The following is a 17,600-nucleotide window of genomic DNA, read 5'->3' as shown; positions in this document are numbered from 1 at the left end:
TATTATTATTATTATTATTATTATTATTAGATAAATAGGTACCGCTGCAGCGCGAAAGGAAACGGCATTTCCGTGTGCTCTGGCTTCCGTCACGGTGTCCAGTTGTGCCAGAAGCAGTTTAGTCCTGCTGGCCACATGACCTGGAAAGCTGTCTGTGGACAAATGCTGGATCCCTCAGCCTGAAAGCGAGATGAGCGCCACAAGCCAATAGTTGCCTTTGACACCATCCAAGTGTTCTTTACCTTTACCTTTTACCTACCACTTAGACCTTTTAAAGTATTAAAGTGCTTTTAAATAAAATAAAGAAAAGCATGTGCTTTTTTCACCTGCATATGTAGTATTGTACATTTGTAGCTGGTATTCAGGCATTTAGTCCCCACCTGTGCACGCCTGGTGGGTGAGAAGGAGCCAGCCAGACGCATACACTCTTCCCTCTGTGTAATGGGTTGGATCAGGAGAGTTGTCTCATTCAATCTAACCCTGAGAAAGAGGATTGCCACCTGAGATTTGGGAAGCATCAGTCAGAACTCTTTAGCGATGGAATAGAGGATAGGAATTAGCAGACTGAAACCAAATGTAGTCTTGGGATTGTTGTACAGAGTGACTGTGTTTGGAAAGCCCCTGGAAAAAAGGGCCATAGGCCAGTCTACTACAGTTGTACCTTGGAAGCCAAACAGAATCTGTTCCGGGAGTTCGTTCGACTTCCAAAACGTTCAACGTCCAGGGCACAGCTTCCGATTTGCTGCAGGAGCTTCCTGCAGCCAATCAGAAGCCATGGAACATTTGATTTCCAAAAATAGTTCGCAAACCAGAACACTCACTTCTGGGTTTGCAGTGTTCAGGAGCCTAACCATTCAACTGGTGTTCGTCAACCAAGGTACGACTGTACACCCATGGCAAAATTGGATGATGGTCTGTAGTGATAGAATTCTGGATTATACCAGTTCAAAATGCAGGTGCTTACAAACACGAATAAGAATTAGAACATCACTGCGGAGGATATACTAAAACCTTTTCCCTGATGTGCTAGCTTTCTACATGCATGGAGCTTTTGCTATATGGTAGCATTCTAATATGGGACTCTACACCAGTGATACAGTGACATCACTTTCAGCCTTGCAGCTTTCAACAAACGACACATTCTCACAATTCAGCTGAATGTAGGAATACAACGTTGAGTGTTGAAATCATGAGCGATATACATACACATGTTAATCAGCCTAAAGAATATTAACACCAAATGTGTGGGTAAATGACAAACAGAGGGGTGGCCAAAGTTTCCCTTTCAGAACTCTACTCAAGAACGCCTTGGCAATTGGTGCCCCAGTAAATATCATCATGTTTTTATTAGTGACACATGCAAGTCGCACATGGAGCAATAATGAGAAGCAGTCCGTTCATAACTTTTTAATGTTGTCATAGCTGCAATTATATCTTATGCCTCATACAAGTGAAATTTGAAGTAAATAGGATGCATGCTGGGGAGATCATTATGAACAATTTTCTTTCTTGTACTTTTCCTTTCTTCTTTTGGAACAGAAAATATCTCCCTGCAAGTTGACAAATGACATTATGCACAACTTTTTTTTAATGAGCAATGGGCAACTTTGTTAGTCTGAGAAATCTGTGAACGCCAAGTGGCTCGACCCACTTTTATTCTGTGGTGAGCTATGAGGAATATTTCCTATTCAGCTTAGCCATGGCATAGTCTGGCTGGTTCTGTACATCCACAGTAGGAAGTGTTTGGATTTTATATTCCGGTTTATCACTACCCGAAGGAGTCTCAAAGCGGCTAACATCCTCCTTTCCCTTCCTCCCCCACAACAAACACTCTGTGAGGTGAGTGGGGCTGAGAGACTTCAGAGAAGTGTGACTGGCCCAAGGTCACCCAGCAGCTGCATGTGGAGGAGCGGGGAAGCGAACCCGGTTCACCAGATTACGAGTCTCCCGCTCTTAACCACTATACCACACTGGCTCCCAGGTGTGGGGTATCCTTGGCTCTCTGTGTTGTTGAACTACAACTCCCATCATCCCTGGCCATGGTTGCTGTGGCTGATGGGAGTTGTAGTTCAGCAACCTGTGGCGGACCAAAGATTCCCCACACCTGATCTACAGGCGTGTAAATTTCTGTGCATTTGTAAGGTGCTAGTGGGTCTCCTTTGCAGTGTGTTGGCTTGTAGATGGTGACACCAAACCTTCTGCACATTTTTTTCTGCAACTCTGTGCTTTGCGAAACTAACATAGAAGTGAGGAATGTTGATCCCAGCTTTGAATATGACAGAGATGATCTTTCTTTAAACTGAACTCTAAGCTTCTATTTTAGGTTGTTTTGAATAGCATGTTTAGCAATAAACATCATTTTCTGAGATTTCATTTGTTTGAAATGGGATTTAAGATTGTAAATATAGCATTAACATACTGCAGCTGTAACAAACACAGATTCTTTTTTAAAAGAAGAATCTGTTAATGGCTGTGATGATCCACTGTCCATCATTGTGCAATATCTAATATGCTTTTTGGCATAGAGTTTTTCAAAGACCGTCAGAGTACGGGTGAATTAAGGCACGGCCTTTTTAAGGTGTACACTTCATTTTATGTTGATTGTACACTTAAAGATGTCATGTGTGAATGTGAAATCCCTGATTTCATATATGTATGCTAATAAATGCAGCCATGATTGGCTACAGTCCCCTGTCAACTATAAAGTCAGCTGCAAATCTGCAATTCCTGCCATGAAATGTGAAAAGTTTTCAGATTACACAAGCCAAAAAAGAAAGAAAGAAAGAAAGAAAGAAAGAAAGAAAGAAAGAAAGAAAGAAAGAAAGAAAGAAGAATGTGTTGGAGCTTTCCTGGGTATAGAAAATGGCCCTGTTTTCTCGGTCACTTTTGGCACAGCAAGGTAAATGGCAAGGAAAATTAACTCACTGGCATTTTTTCAGACATTCATTTTCTTTTATTTATGTATTACGACACTACCCTCTCAATCATATTCTCAAGATGGTTTGCAAAATGGATAAAACAATTAACATCATTATTTAAAAAATAAGCTAAAAGCCACAAAATTATAAAAGCAACAAGAAGCAGACATAACAATCTTGTTCTATTAAACCAGGGGTAGACCAGGGGCTGGATGCGGCCCAATTGCCTTCTCAGCCCAGCCCATGGACAGTCCTGGAATTGGCGTGTTTTTACATGAGTAGAATGTGTCCTTTTATTTAAAATGCATCTCTGGGTTATTTGTGGGGCATAGGAATTTATTCATTCATTTTCCCCCCAAAATATAGTCCGGCCCACCACATGGTCTGAGGGACGGTGGACCGGCCCACAGCTGAAAAAGGTTGCTGACCCCTGTATTAGACTTTTATGTTGCTGTGCTCCCTGTCTATCTGTTGCCATAACATTAGACCACAGTTTCCTGCTATATCTGAACTGGGAAACCATGGTTTAGTATCTTACCACAAACCCGTATATCAGTCAAACCAGGATGTGATTTTCGTTTCATATTCTGGGTTGTAGTCAGCACTTTATTAGGCAGAGATCTTTATACCCCCTTTAAACATCTTTACTGAAAGTTCAAAAAGTACACAACTATATGTGCACTAAGGGATGCGGGTGGCGCTGTGGGTTAAACAACAGAGCCTAGGACTTGCTGATTGGAAGGTTGGCGGTTCGAATCCCCATGACGGGGTGAGCTCCTGTTGCTTGGTCCCAGCTTCTGCCAACCTAGCAGTTCAAAAGCATGCCAGTGCAAGTAAATAAATAGGTACTGCTCCAGCAGGAAGGTAAATGGCATTTCCGTGCGCTGCTCTGGTTCACCAGAAGCGGCTTAGTCATGCTGGCCACATGACCCGGAAGCTGTACGCTGGCTCCCTCAGCCAGTAAAGGAAGATGAGCGCCGCAACCCCAGAGTCGGTCATGACTGGACCCAATGGTCAGGGGTCCCTTTACCTTTACCTATATGTGCACTAAACATGGTGAGACGTAAATAAAAGAGAGAAAAAGAGAAACAGAACCCATGTAGAAGAGAAAATAAAGGGGGGGGGAGGAGGAAAACCCAAATCTGTATATTTTACAAGGTTGTTATTATACTTTACCAGATCTTAACCTATTACAGTATTTGTAAGAATGATTTCCAAATATCATTGAATTTGTCCATGGCAAGTCTGCATTTATTTGCAAGTTGTTTATATGTTGTGAGTTTGTATAAGTCTTCAATCCAATTGTGAAAGGGAGAAACATTTTCATTTTTCCAATTCATCAAGATCAGTCTTTTTGCTGTTGTAAAGGCATGGAGAATCCACTCATATTGTCCTTTTGTAAGGTTGCATGTGCTGGGTATATAATTCAAGAGGATACTTTGCTCTGTAAATATAAGGTTGTTCTGTACAGTTCTGTTGATAGTTTCAGTTACCTTCTGCCAAAAATCTTTCCATATAGGCAGAGATCATCACTCTATTGTAATAGGATGAAATATTCTTATTATAGCATCGTTGGCAGGTAATAGTAAGACTAATAAATAAACAACCTCAAAGTACTCATGGCCTAGAAAACAAGCTCCACCAGATTATCAAGATGTGTTTTCAAGAATTCAGGACTTCAAAAACACTAGCACAGAACAATATTACTCCCTACGGAAGGGAATTCTCTGACCAGGCCTGGTACCAATACACAAGGCTACATTAGTTTAGCCTTCAGAGGTCCCAAGTGAGCCTTTTATCCAATCACCCTGGGCTAGAGAAGGTCAAGAGAGAGCATACTGTTTGAGTCTCTAAAAAACAACAACCCTATTGCAGTACACCAACATCATGTTGAGTGTTATTGCAAAACAAACTCAAAGGAGAGCAGGAGTCTTACCCAAGAGGGATGATTTAGTGTACTTCCAAACATCATTGGAACTTTTATTTATTTTTTATGCACTTGGTATGCATCCTATGTTCTTGGCATGTGTGGAAGTGTGATTATTGATGTTTTGAGTTGATTCCTCCATACATTTGCTTTCCCTCCTGGAAGCAGAAAGAAACTTATCACCAAACGAATGAATGAATTGATTTATTATAGTAACAGACCAGAGATGTTATCACCAAATTACTTCATAGGCTGTATTTGGAAAGCCCAGTTTCTTGTATCCAAGCATAAGATGAAAACCTGTTCCTTGATCTCAGAAACCATCATGCAAAATTTGGTTGCAATAAGTATCCGAAGAAGTGTCAAAATGCAATTAGAAAACAAAGAACTTTCTACAATCTATAGTATATTTAAAGTGCATATACACCATACATTTAAAGCACAGTCCCTGAGGAATCCTGGGAATTGTAGTCTACTCACAGAGCTACAGTTCCAACGCCCTTCACAAATTACTGTTTCCAGGATTTGTTTGGGGAGCAGAGATGTGCTTTAAATGTCCTTTGAAAGTATGTTGTGTGCACGTCCACAGTCAATACTGGAGGCCTATTTGCTTAAAACGGTTTGCTTCATGTTGCACACACAGCTGTTTAGATGCCAGGAACTAGGCTGTGTGTCTGTTACCACTAATACAGTTTTCTGCACCGAGCGAGATAAAATGCAGAAGAGAATAGGCATGGAAGAATAGGGGCATTCTGGCTCTAGATGAAAATGCTGCAGCTGAAAACTTTCCGGGACAGCATGTACTTGGATTGACATTAAAACGAAAGTCGTCCGATGTATAAGCCAAATGACCAGGCCAAATGATGGTGTAGGGCATTTCTCATGGTTCTATAAATATGTAAGCTGCTTTTCTATAGAACAAGTGGATTAAAAAAACTAACTAAATAAAAATAAATGACCCTGATCACCTTGTTGTAGAGTAACCCACATCATGAAATTTACTGTAGTCACTTAAACCTAGGCAGCATTTTAAAAAGCAGAGACATCACCTTGCCAACAAAGGTCCGTATAGTTAAAGCTATGGTTTCCCAGTAGTGATGTATGAAAGTGAGAGCTGGAATATAAAGAAGGCTGATTGCCAAAGAATTGATGCTTTTGAATTATGGTGCTGGAGGAGACTCTTGAGAGTCCCATGGACTGCAAGAAGATCAAACCTATCCATTCTGAAGGAAATCAGCCCTGAGTGCTCACTGGAAGGACAGATCCTGAAGCTGAGGCTCCAATACTTTGGCCACCTCATGAGAAGAGAAGACTCCCTGGAAAAGACCCTGATGTTGGGAAAGATGGAGGCACAAGGAGAAGGGGACGACAGAGGATGAGATGGCTGGATAGTGTTCTCGAAGCTACCAACATGAGTTTGACCAATCTATGGGAGGCAGTGGAAGACAGGAGGGCCTGGCGTGCTCTGGTCCATGGGGTCACGAAGAGTCGGACACAACTAAACGACTAAACAACAACAACGAGCAATACAGCAGTACCCTCTGGTTACGTAAACTTTGGGATGCAAAAGTTGCAAACCCGGAAGTAGTTTACTGGGTTTTGCCACGCATGCATGCGCAGAAGTGGTCCTCATGTTGCGGAAACCTCAGGATCCGACCCAAGCTCCGGAACGGATCCCGTCCGCAACCGGAGGTACCACTGTATACAAGTGCCAAGATGCATGCTATTTAACGCTGTATCATCTTAATTAAAAAGAAAATTTGATAGGCTGATGATATAAGATGGCTTAGTTTTTTTTAAAGTGTCCGAGGCACCAATTGTTCATGTAGTACTTTTGTATCCTGCCTTTCCCCCATCGCAGGAACATGGGAATCTCCCTAATACCAAGTCAGACCCTGGTGCACCTAGCTTAATATTGCACCTGTCCAGGGTTTCAGACAGGCCTTTTACAGCCTTAGCTGGAGATGTTGGGGGTTGAAACTGGAACCTTTTGCATTCAGAGCATCTGCTCTGTCAGTAAGTGTCAGGCTTCAAGGAATCAGCTTGCTCCCCGCCCCCGCCCCCGGCAGTAGATAAGCATAACAAAGCAAAAGGAGTCTCTTACCAGTTAGAAATGTTAATGATCACAGCAAGAGAAGAAAGAATCCATTCCTCAGAATGAAGGTGCTCCCAGTTAAGGGTTCCACCCACTTCCTCCTTAGTCACCCCCGTCACTTCCGCATCTTTCAACCTGATCTCTCTACCACTGGGCTTTCTGTTCTGCCACCTTATCTGCTCTCTTTGACCTTGGGCTGAGCGGATGGACACTTTCCAGCAAAAGGGAGTCTGTTAACCCCCTCTCTTCCAGTGTTTCTTCTCCTAGCTGTTCCCCATCCAGTATTTCCCAGCTTCTGCCTTCTGAACCATGCCCCTCTGCAAACCACTGTTCCAAATCTATACTGTCCTGCTCCTGGGACGATTCAGCATCCTGATCAGGAGCAGGGGGAGGCTCCCACCATTCCTCCTCAGAGCACACCTCCTCAGCATGGTCTCTGACAGTAAGCGACTGCCCTCAAGGGCAAAGCTCATGGGCTCCCAGGTTGCCTTGCAGACCCAGACTAGCTGAGCTTAGCAAAACGATTTCGCCACCTGCCCTCCAACAATGCTGTTTGGGCCAATCTTTCTGTGCCAATCTACAGCTTTGGAAAGGTCTCTCAGAAGCGTTGACGGGATCCCATTATAGTTTTGTACATTGCACTTAAGGCTGTGTGCCTTTTGCTTTCTCAAAAGTTGTGGCCATGAGAAGAAAGGGGCACAAGCAAAACGGGCCAAACCAACCCCTCCTCCTTGCTAACCTCACTGCAGCCAAATTTATCTCTTTCTATGGTGTCCCAGTTCTGTCTCTCCCCCTTCTTTTTTCTTTCTTTCTACTTTTGTAACTTCTTTAAACTTTAATAAATATTATTTAAAAAAATAATATGGTTTCCCAGTTCTGCTATAACTTTACTGTTCAAAAGTTCCCTCTACTAAACTTCTAGGCCTGTGTAGCTGTTTTATAAATAGCTTCCTTGCAATACCAGAACAATGTGCCCACTTGTCTCATCATAAATATTTATCCCCTGGCTTATTTTTATCCTTCATTCCCATCTGAAGCAATAAAACATTTCTTATATCATAAAACAATTTTATGTCCTTTTCTTTTCCAATTTCTATTTGAGTGCCCCAGCGGCAGTCCCCCCTCTATCCTGTAGCTGGACCTCAGATCGAGGAAAACACATGACAACCTATTTGAGATTAAAATGGCCACAACTTTATTAAATTTCAAATGAAGGGAACCTTGGCTTAGGCATTCGGTATATATCCCTCTTGGCACCTAGCTGGAAGTCTGAGGCAATACAGGGTCAATCAGGAATATGGGGACACTGCAAAACATAGAGGGAAGCTCTATGTCCCACTGCCAGCACTCCCCTCAGGACCCCTCTAATGGGAAACCCTGATATCTCCACCGCAGAAAGGAGTGAGTCACTGCAACACCCCTTCTTTGATTGTTGGACTAAAGGATTCTGCCCAAGGTCTAAAACCACCAAAGTTTTGACAATTGCTAGGGGGAAGGCAAAACCTGAAGGGCAGGGAAAATTTCTTCCCAGCTGTGAAAAATAGCAACCATCATCTGACTGTAGCAATACCCATGAACCTGGAAAGGAAAAGGTCAGCCTGGAAGAAAAGATACATCTTCTTCTTCTCTGGCAATCACTCGTAGCCGAGTAAGATTGTCTTCCATAAACACAGTTTTAACAGTGAGTCCGTAAGTGGCTGTGGAAGCCAATTCTGGATCCACACATCCTTCCACAGTGGGGACATTGGTTTCCAGGCGGGAGTTGATCACGGTGAGGGTTTGCCAAGCATGCCTTCCTCTTAGCATGTTTCTCCCTTTCATCCTGAGTTTGAGCATCTTCAAAGCCCATGAGACCTTTGGTGAAGGCTGTTCTCCAACTGGAGTGCTCTCAGGCCGGTGTTTCCCAGTTGTCGGCATTTATACTACATTTTTTAAGATTTGCCTTGAGATAGTCTTTAAACCTCTTTTGTTGACCACCAGCATTACGCTTTCCATTTTTAAGTTCAGAATAGAGTACAGTGGTATCTCGGGTTAAGTACTTAATTCGTTCTGGAGGTCCGTTCTTTTTTTTTTTTTCAAATACATTTTTATTAAGGTTATACACATAACAAACATACAACCAAATACAAAAGAAAAAATTGTAACAAAAAAGAGAGTCAAGATATACAAGCCAACTTTTTCCTCTCTCTAACTATACAAAGATAGATTAATCTGGCTATTTCACAAAACAGTAAAAGATTAAAAAAAAAAAACACCCACAGAAACCGCCTCCTGGACTTCCTTCCATCCTTTTGGTAAGTATCAAATATCTGCTTCCAATTACGTATTTGATTTTTAATCTATAGGCCTAAATTCACACGCTGGTAGTATTTGTTCTGACCCCGCCAATCACATTAAGCATTTATTCCAATATAGTTCCAGTATTTACTCCAATTTTTCAGAGATTTCTGTTCATCGTGGTCTCTTAATTTACCTGTTAATTTATCAAGCTCAGCATATTTTATCATTTTAATTTGCCAATCATTTATATTGGGGATAGTTTCCACTTTCCAATATTGTGCCAATAAAATTCTCGCTGCTGTGGTGGCATAGAGGAATATCGTTCTATCTTCTTTCTTAATATCTTTACCCGTCATTCCCAGCAAAAAGGCTTCGGGTCTTTTGGGAAAAGTGTATTTAAATATTCTTTTAAGCTCATTGTAAACCGATTCCCAAAAGCCTTTCACCTTTTTGCATGTCCACCATAGATGATATAGGTCACCCTCCACCTCCCCACATTTCCAGCATTTCTTATCTTTTAGTCTATACATTTTGGCCAACTTCACAGGGGTGTGGTACCACCTATATAGCATCTTCCAAACATTTTCTCTCAGAGACATACATGCTGTAAACTTTATGTTACAATTCCACACTTCCAGCCACCTTTCAAAATCGATGTTATAACCAAAGTCAATTGCCCATTTAATCATTGCCTCCTTCACCTCCTCGTCCTTTGTATACCACTCTAAAAGTATGTCATAGATTCTAGATAGGGTTTTGTTTTTACCTTCTATTACTTCTACATTGAATTCAATGTAAAAATTCTGGAGGTCCGTTCTTAACCTGAAACTGTTCTTAACCTGAAGCACCACTTTAGCTAATGGGGCGTCCTGCTGCCATGCCGCCGGAACACAATTTCTGTTCTCATCCTGAAGCAAAGTTTGTAACCTGAAGCACTATTTCTGGGTTAGCGGAGTCTGTAACCTGAAGCGTATGTAACCCGGGGTACCACTGTAGTTGCTTTGGAAGACAATGATCAGGCATCTGCACAACATGACCAGTCCAACAATGTTGATGTTGAGGAACCATCACTTCAACACTCGTGATCTTTGCTTCTTCCAGTACACTGGAATTAGTTCGCCTGTCTTCCCAAGTGATGTGCAACATTTTTCAGAGACACCATTGATGGAGTCTTTTGAGGAGTTGGAGATGATACAATTAGAGCGAGGGCTGGGTGGGTGATGCTCTGGGGCCAACTGCGCCACTGGCGTCAGTGCAGGCCCGTTTTTATCCTTTAGGAGTGGACTGGAGTGAAGACTGCACATTCCTGGTCCTCTCCTCTTGCCCAACCCCCCAGGCCACTGCGGATTGGCTGATTTGAACGAGGGAGTTTGGCAGGGAACCCAAAACAACTTCGCGGTGACCAATAGGGGTGGGCAGAGCCAACTGCCAGTGGAGTGGCATGGCTGCTGGAGGGCGATGTGGTTGCATGCCTGGCCACAAACCTTGACCATTGCCAGACCTGTGAGCAGTTATTTTCCTCCATTATTTAATTTCTCTACTAATTAATCTAGAATCAGCCGAGGCTGGTCCATTAAGGCAAATGGGCCGCTGCCCACCTCCCAGGCTCGGCCTGCCCTCTTTCTTGCAACCAGTCAGGGAGCGGCTCTGAAAATCATTGGCTGTGGCAGTGTGGTGTAGTGGGTAAGAGCAGTAGACTCGTAATCTGGGGAACCGGGTTCGCGTCTCCTCTCCTCCACATGCAGCTGCTGGGTGACCTTGGGCTAGTCATACTTCTTCAAAGTCTCTCAGCCCCGCTCACCTCACAGAGTGTTTGTTGTGGGGGAGGAAGGGAAAGGAGATTGTTAGCCGCTTTGAGACTCCTTGGAGTAGTGATAAAGCAGGATATCAAATCCAAACTCTTCTTCTACTCTTCAGCTCCACCAGCCCCAATGAACACAGCCACCAATGTCAATAAGATACCGCTACCTATTCATAAAGGATTATGTTTCCGTAAGGAATTTCGAGAGACCCTTTCCCACAACACATAAATGTTAAAAATGTATAATGCGTATTCTCCTTCACTGTAGATTGCAGAATGAAAAATGGATGAATGTGAGAGCTGGAGACATCATTAAATTGGAAAATGACCAGTTTGTGGTGGTAAGTGCCTATAACTTTACTCCTTTAGAATATGTATCACAGAGAACGATATCTTGTCCTAAACTTGGTTAGGAAACAGGAAGCAGGTCACCCCTCTTTCTTGCCTAAAGCGCCTCTCCTTGGGTTAGCTTTAATTCTGCCTGCATGGGTGACGAGCAGGGTGTGCAAAACAGCTTCTACCCTGATTTCAAACTATTCTTCTAAAGGTGAACATGGTTCATTGATGATTGACACTGTATCATAATTAATTAGCGGAATATCAGCTCTGGATAAATCGGTGGAAAGCATTATTATAAATAAAATGATCATATATAGGTGTCCTAGGGTGTGTGGTTTTTTTTGGGGGGAGGGGTGTCCTCTAGTTGTTGTTGGACTCCAACTCCCATCGCTGCTGGTCATTATAGCCTGTTAAGGGATGATGGGAGTTGCAGTTCAAAAACATCACCACCACACTGCCCTTGATAGAGAAGAAGGAACAGCATGGCTCCTGGGATGGTTAGTCTGATTTCACTGAGCTTTAAGAGTTCTTTGTGAGTTTTATCAAGCATGTGGATAGGCCTTATCTGAGCAGGTATTACAGTGGTGCCCCGCAAGATGAACGCCTCACAAGACGGAAAACCCGCTAGACGAAAGGGTTTTCCGTTTTGGAGGCGCTTCGCAAAATGAATTTCCCTATGGGGTTGCTTCGCAAGACGAAAAAATCTTGCGAGAAAAAATCTTGTGGGGAAAAATCCCGCGGGTTTTTCCCCGCTTCCCCCCCTTTTCCTAAGCCGCTAAGCCGCTTAAGAGCTGATCCGCTGATAAGCTGCTTAACAGCTGATCGCTAGAAGCCGCTAGACCGCTGTAGCGCTAATCCGCTAAGCTGTCAATGGGCTTGCTTTGCAAGACGAAAAAACCGCTAGACGAAGAGAATCGCGGAACGGATTCTTTTCGTCTTGCGAGGCACCACTGTATTTACTTGAATTTTCAGAAAGCTTTATATTCCTTCACCAAAAGCTCATGAGAAAGCTTAGCAGTCGCAGAAGAAATAGATGGTTCCTTATTAGGTAAAGGTACCCCTGCCCATACGGGCCAGTCTTGCCAGACTCTGGGGTTGTGCGCCCATCTCACTTAAGAGGCCAGGGGCCAGCGCTGTCCGGAGACACTTCCGGGTCACGTGGCCAGCGTGACATCGCTGCTCTGGCGAGCCAGAGCCGCACACGGAAACGCCGTTTACCTTCCCGCTGGTAAGCGGTCCCTATTTATCTACTTGCACCTGGAGGTGCTTTCGAACTGCTAGGTTGGCAGGCACTGGGACCGAGCAACGGGAGCGCACCCCGACGCAGGGATTCGAACCGCCGACCTTTCGATCGGCAAGTCCTAGGTGCTGAGGCTTTAACCCACAGCGCCACCTGCGTCCCTGGTTCCTTATTACTGAATGGCTAAAGAACATGACAATTCACCAGCTTTTCCTGTGAATTTCACCTTACAAACACATTATCGAACACAGTGCAATATATATATTTCTGGAAGCAATTTCCCCTATCAAAATGCATTTTTGTATGCTATATTCACTAATATATTTTCCCCTATCAAAATGCATTTTTGTATGCTATATTCACTAATATATGCATCTGGTGCACCTGGCCTGCTAATATATGCGTTTTTGTACACGCCTTTGGGTTGGAGAACTTCATTGCAGAGAAGTGTGAAGGACAGCTGTGCTTTTGAGCATATATTTATTCAAAAACTACAGATTAGGTGGTTTTTCACAGAAATGCAAACAAAATCCAGTTTCTCCCCTGTCTTTACCTGCAACCCATTCCCTATGTCCTAATCATAGGTGTTTGCTAACATTTCAAAGATGATAGGAATATGCAAATAAAATACGGTTGTGCAGTTACTTTAACAGTGCTGAAAATATTCCTTCCCTTTATAGGCTGATCTGTTACTCCTTTCTAGCAGTGAACCACATGGACTGTGTTACATCGAGACCGCAGAGCTTGATGGGTATGAATGTTTTCAATCTATTTTGCCTTTAACCTAGTAAAGTGCTGGTCCCTCCGGCAGTAATTATAAAAACAATAATAATTTATTATTTATACCCCACCCATTTGGCTGGGTTTCCCCAGCCACTCTGGGCAGCTCCCAATAAAATATTAAAAATACGATAAAACATCAGACATTAAAAACTTCCCTAAACAGGGCTGCCTTCAGATGTCTTCTAAAAGTCAGATAGTTGTTTATTTCTTTGACATCTGATGTATAGCTGTCAACTTTCCCCCTTTTTAAAGGGAAATCCTATTCGGAATAAGGGAATTTCCCTTTAAAAAAGGGTAACATTGACAGCTATGATCTGATGGGAGGGTGTTCCACAGGGCAGGCGCCACTACCAGGAAGGCCCTCTGCCTGGTTCCCTGTAACTTCTCTTCTCGTAGGGAGGGAACTGCCAGAAGCCCCTTGAAGCTGGACCTCAATGTCTGGGCTGAACGATGGGGGTGGAGATGCTCCTTCAGGTATGCTGGGCCAAGGCCATTGAGGGCTTTAAAGGGCAGCACCAACACTTTGAATTGTGCTTAGAAACGTACTGGGAGCCAATGTAGGTCTTTCAAGACCGGTGTTATGTGGTCTAGGTGGCCGCTCCCAGTCACCAGTCTAGCTGCCGCATTCTGGATTAATTGCAGTTTCCAGGTCATCTTCAAGGGTAGCCCCACATAGAGCGCATTGCAGTAGTCCAAGCGGGAGATAACTAGAGCATGCACCACTCTGGCAAGACAGTTTGCGGGCCCGTTAATTTTTCTTGCTAAAGAGCAAGGAAGTGACCGGGGTACCCTGTTGTCTGAATGCACTCTGTGCCTAGAAATCTGAACCACAAATGCTTTCAAATGTTAAAAAACATGGCAACATGGACTAAACATGTACTTACTGTTTAAGACAGACATTTGATATTTGGCTCTTTCAAGGGCCTTTCAGGGGTGGGGGGATAACTATTTCAAATTCCCTGTTTCACAGTTTGGTTGCTGCTACTGTAAAATGATATTAATTTCCCCCTGAAGTGCAAAAAAATATAAAAATATCCTCAGCATGAACATCTGCGTTTGGTGTGAACTCCTTTCAGATGGCAGTGGTTTTGCCCTGTTATACTTAGTAACCTGTGTGTGGGATGTCTAGATGCAGCCTGACTAAATCATATTTGTTGTTTTCTTTCTTCAGAGCCTCAAAACAAATAATTGCTATGCAGATGTTCAACCTTTACAATGCCAGCTTTTTAATCAAAACAAAACCAAAGCTCTTTTGTTGCAGTGCAATTCCAGTTAGTTCGGTGGGAAGTGAGTTTGCGTCATGCCCGGGGGGGGGGGGAGAGGAGAGCCCGCCCAGCAGACTTGACCCCTTTTCATTGGTCAGCAGCAGCCGCAGTTCTCTCTGGGCTGATAAGTTAATTAGTTTTTCTCCAACTGAAACCAAGGGCCCACCCACAGCATACATTTAAACAATGTGCTACTACAGTACATTGGATCTGTTGGATCTCTGCACCACCTGTGGGTGGAAGAAGGTAAAAAAAGGTATAGGACCCCTGGACGGTTAAGTCCAGTCAAAGGCAACTATGGGGTTGTGGTGCTCATCTCGCTTTCAGGCTGAGGGAGCCGGCATTTGTCCACAGACAGCTTTCCGGGTCATGTGGCCAGCATGACTAAACCGCTTCTGGCGCAACAGAACACCGTGACAGAAGCCAGAGCTTCATGGAAACACCATTTACCTTCCCGCCACAGTGGTACCTATTTATCTATTTGCACTGGTGTTCTTTCAAACTGCAGGAGCTGTGTTAGAGCAAGGGGAACTCACCCTGTCATGGGAATTCGAACCGCCAACCTTCTGATTGGCAAGCCCAAGAGTCTCAGTGGTTTAGATCACAGCGAAGCCTCTGGTCACAAACAGCAAGTTAAGATCCAAGCAAGTGTTCCTAAAATGAGCACTCCGAGTAATTGCCAGAGAAACCCACGTCTGAAGGGTTTGAACACCTAGCCCCTCATAACTGCACACTGTTGTTTGCAGAGTAAGATGTAGCAATCCAATCCAAAATGTCTGGTGTGATGTCATGCATGGCACAGACACACCATGCAGTGACATCACGTTCTGTTTTGCTGATTATTACCAGGGAAGAGGGGAAGAGATGCAGCTACAAGCGTGTCATTATGGGTTGTATTCGACTAGTTTATTTTTTTTAAAAAAAATTATTTATGCTTTTCAGGTTTATACATTTCACTCATTTTACAGTCATTTTGACATTTCAAAACTTGACTTCCTTCCTCCTCTTTCTGCTGTAACTTAAATTTATTTTTAATATCTTCTGCATATCCAAATTAACTTAATTTGCTCATTTATCATCTACTTTAAATATATACTCTTATTACCATAATCCTGCCAATCTGTTTACAGTTTATCTATAAATATTCAGTAAACCATTTCCATTCTTTTATGAAAAGTTTGTTATCTTGATTTCTTATTCTTCCGGTAAGTTTCGCCACTTCTGCGTATTCTATAAGTTTTTGTATCCATTCTTCTTTTGCTGGGACTTCTGCTTCTTTCCATTTTTTAGTGAGTACCTTTCTTGCCTCTGTAGTAGCGTACGTGAATAAGTTTCTATACAGTTTAGGTAGTTCTCTCCCTATAATTTGACTAGTCTAGGGACTCAGCTATTCAGCTGCAAATATAACATTTTAAAAGAGTTTTAAATGTATTATACGAATGTGACACTAGATGGCGATGGTGAGCTAATGGCAAATTCAATATATATTTTAAAACTTTTTTAAAGCATTTTCACAGCGGTCACCACTGATCTAGTTCAAGCCTGAGTGACTTGAACTAGGGAACCTCCTGTAATTTTTAAGAGTGGTTGAAGGTGGTAAGCTGGTGACATCATGTGTACATTAATTTCTTTTGCTGTTCTATAACTTTTTTGCTCTGCTATTGCAAAAAACAATTTCACCAGGAGTTACAACAGAGCATGGGGGAAAATACATATCTGTGTTGGCACTCTTTTGTTTCTTGCGGGGACACACACCCTTATTGTCTACTTCCAGTCAATATACAAGATCATGGTATTAAGTTCCAGAGAGATGTGTAAATAGTATATTATGAATTTTGCAGCGAAACCAACCTAAAAGTGCGACAGGCTTTACCCGTGACCTCAGAACTTGGAGATGACATTACCAGGCTTGCAGAATTTGATGGTAAGTCACTGAAGCGAAAGTTAATTTTTGGAAACTTAATTGGTTAAAGTTTTTTGTTCGTTTGTTTTGCTGTGTCAGAAATTCCCGGTGGAAATTCCTCTGTATGAAATCAGGTACTACTTGAAAAGTAACCGTGTTATTGTCGCCATGCAATATGATTCATGTTTCCATACAATGCCAGTCTAGTCTGCCAGACTAGATCACAAAAAATTAGCTGCTGTCATGTTTACTGTTTGATCCTGACATCTCTTTGATCCTTATTCTTGGCTTGTTCTCTGGTCCCAATTGCTCATTGGTCTTGACTTGGGGCTTGATCTCTAATCCTCCCATTCGGTTGCCTTCAGATCCTGATTTACCTTGATCCAGGCCAACAAAGGTCCGTATAGTTAAAGCTATGGTTTTCCCAGTAATGAGAGCTGGACCATAAAGAAGTGAGAGCTGGACCATAAAGAAGGCTGATTGCCGAAGAATTGATGCTTTTGAATTATGGTGCTGGAGGAGACTCTTGAGAGTCCCATGGACTGCAAAAAGATCAAACCTATCCATTCTGAAGGAAATCAGCCCTGCATGCTCACTGGAAAAAATACATAAAAAATACATTTTAAAAAAATACAACAATAACAATAAAAAACACACATCCAATATTCCATATCTTTATCTTTCATTTACTTGTTTCATCAACCTCCTTACACCTCCCTTTTTGTATTCTAGTTTAGTTATTTGTTTCAGCAAATTCTTTCCATCTTTCTCAATTTTTATTGGGTAATTTATCTTAACAGCCTAACCTATTAATTAACTCAACAAATCCTTTCCATCTTTCACTATATTCTGTCATTCAGTTTACCTTAATTTATTTTAACCTTATCTTACCATAAAATACCTTAAAGCGTAAAACTTAATACTTATTTATACATAACTCCTTATATCATTTCTACTAAAGCCAAATAATTTCATTCCAACATTTTTCCTAATACTCGTTAATTTTACACTACTTCCCAAAATAATTTTTTTAAAAAACTTTCTTCCAA

At 42.4% G+C, this 17,600-nt stretch overlaps 1 protein-coding gene across 1 annotated transcript in view; it reads left to right on the top strand.

Moving 5' to 3' along the window:
- The window catches only part of ATP8B4 (ATPase phospholipid transporting 8B4 (putative)), a 113,975-nt gene that overhangs the window by 26,816 nt on the left and 69,559 nt on the right, over positions 1 to 17,600 (top strand). The window contains exons 8-10 of the mRNA XM_083712493.1: positions 11,290 to 11,362; positions 13,281 to 13,351; positions 16,490 to 16,572. Of these exons, the coding sequence (XP_083568619.1) occupies positions 11,290 to 11,362; positions 13,281 to 13,351; positions 16,490 to 16,572 (227 nt within the window). The remainder of the gene's footprint in view (positions 1 to 11,289; positions 11,363 to 13,280; positions 13,352 to 16,489; positions 16,573 to 17,600) is intronic.

Source organism: Podarcis gaigeae (genome assembly GCF_964106915.1).
Source record: "Podarcis gaigeae genome assembly, chromosome: 14".
In the NCBI taxonomy this organism is placed as follows: domain Eukaryota; kingdom Metazoa; phylum Chordata; class Lepidosauria; order Squamata; family Lacertidae; genus Podarcis; species Podarcis gaigeae.
This window is presented reverse-complemented; position numbering and strand designations above follow the sequence as displayed.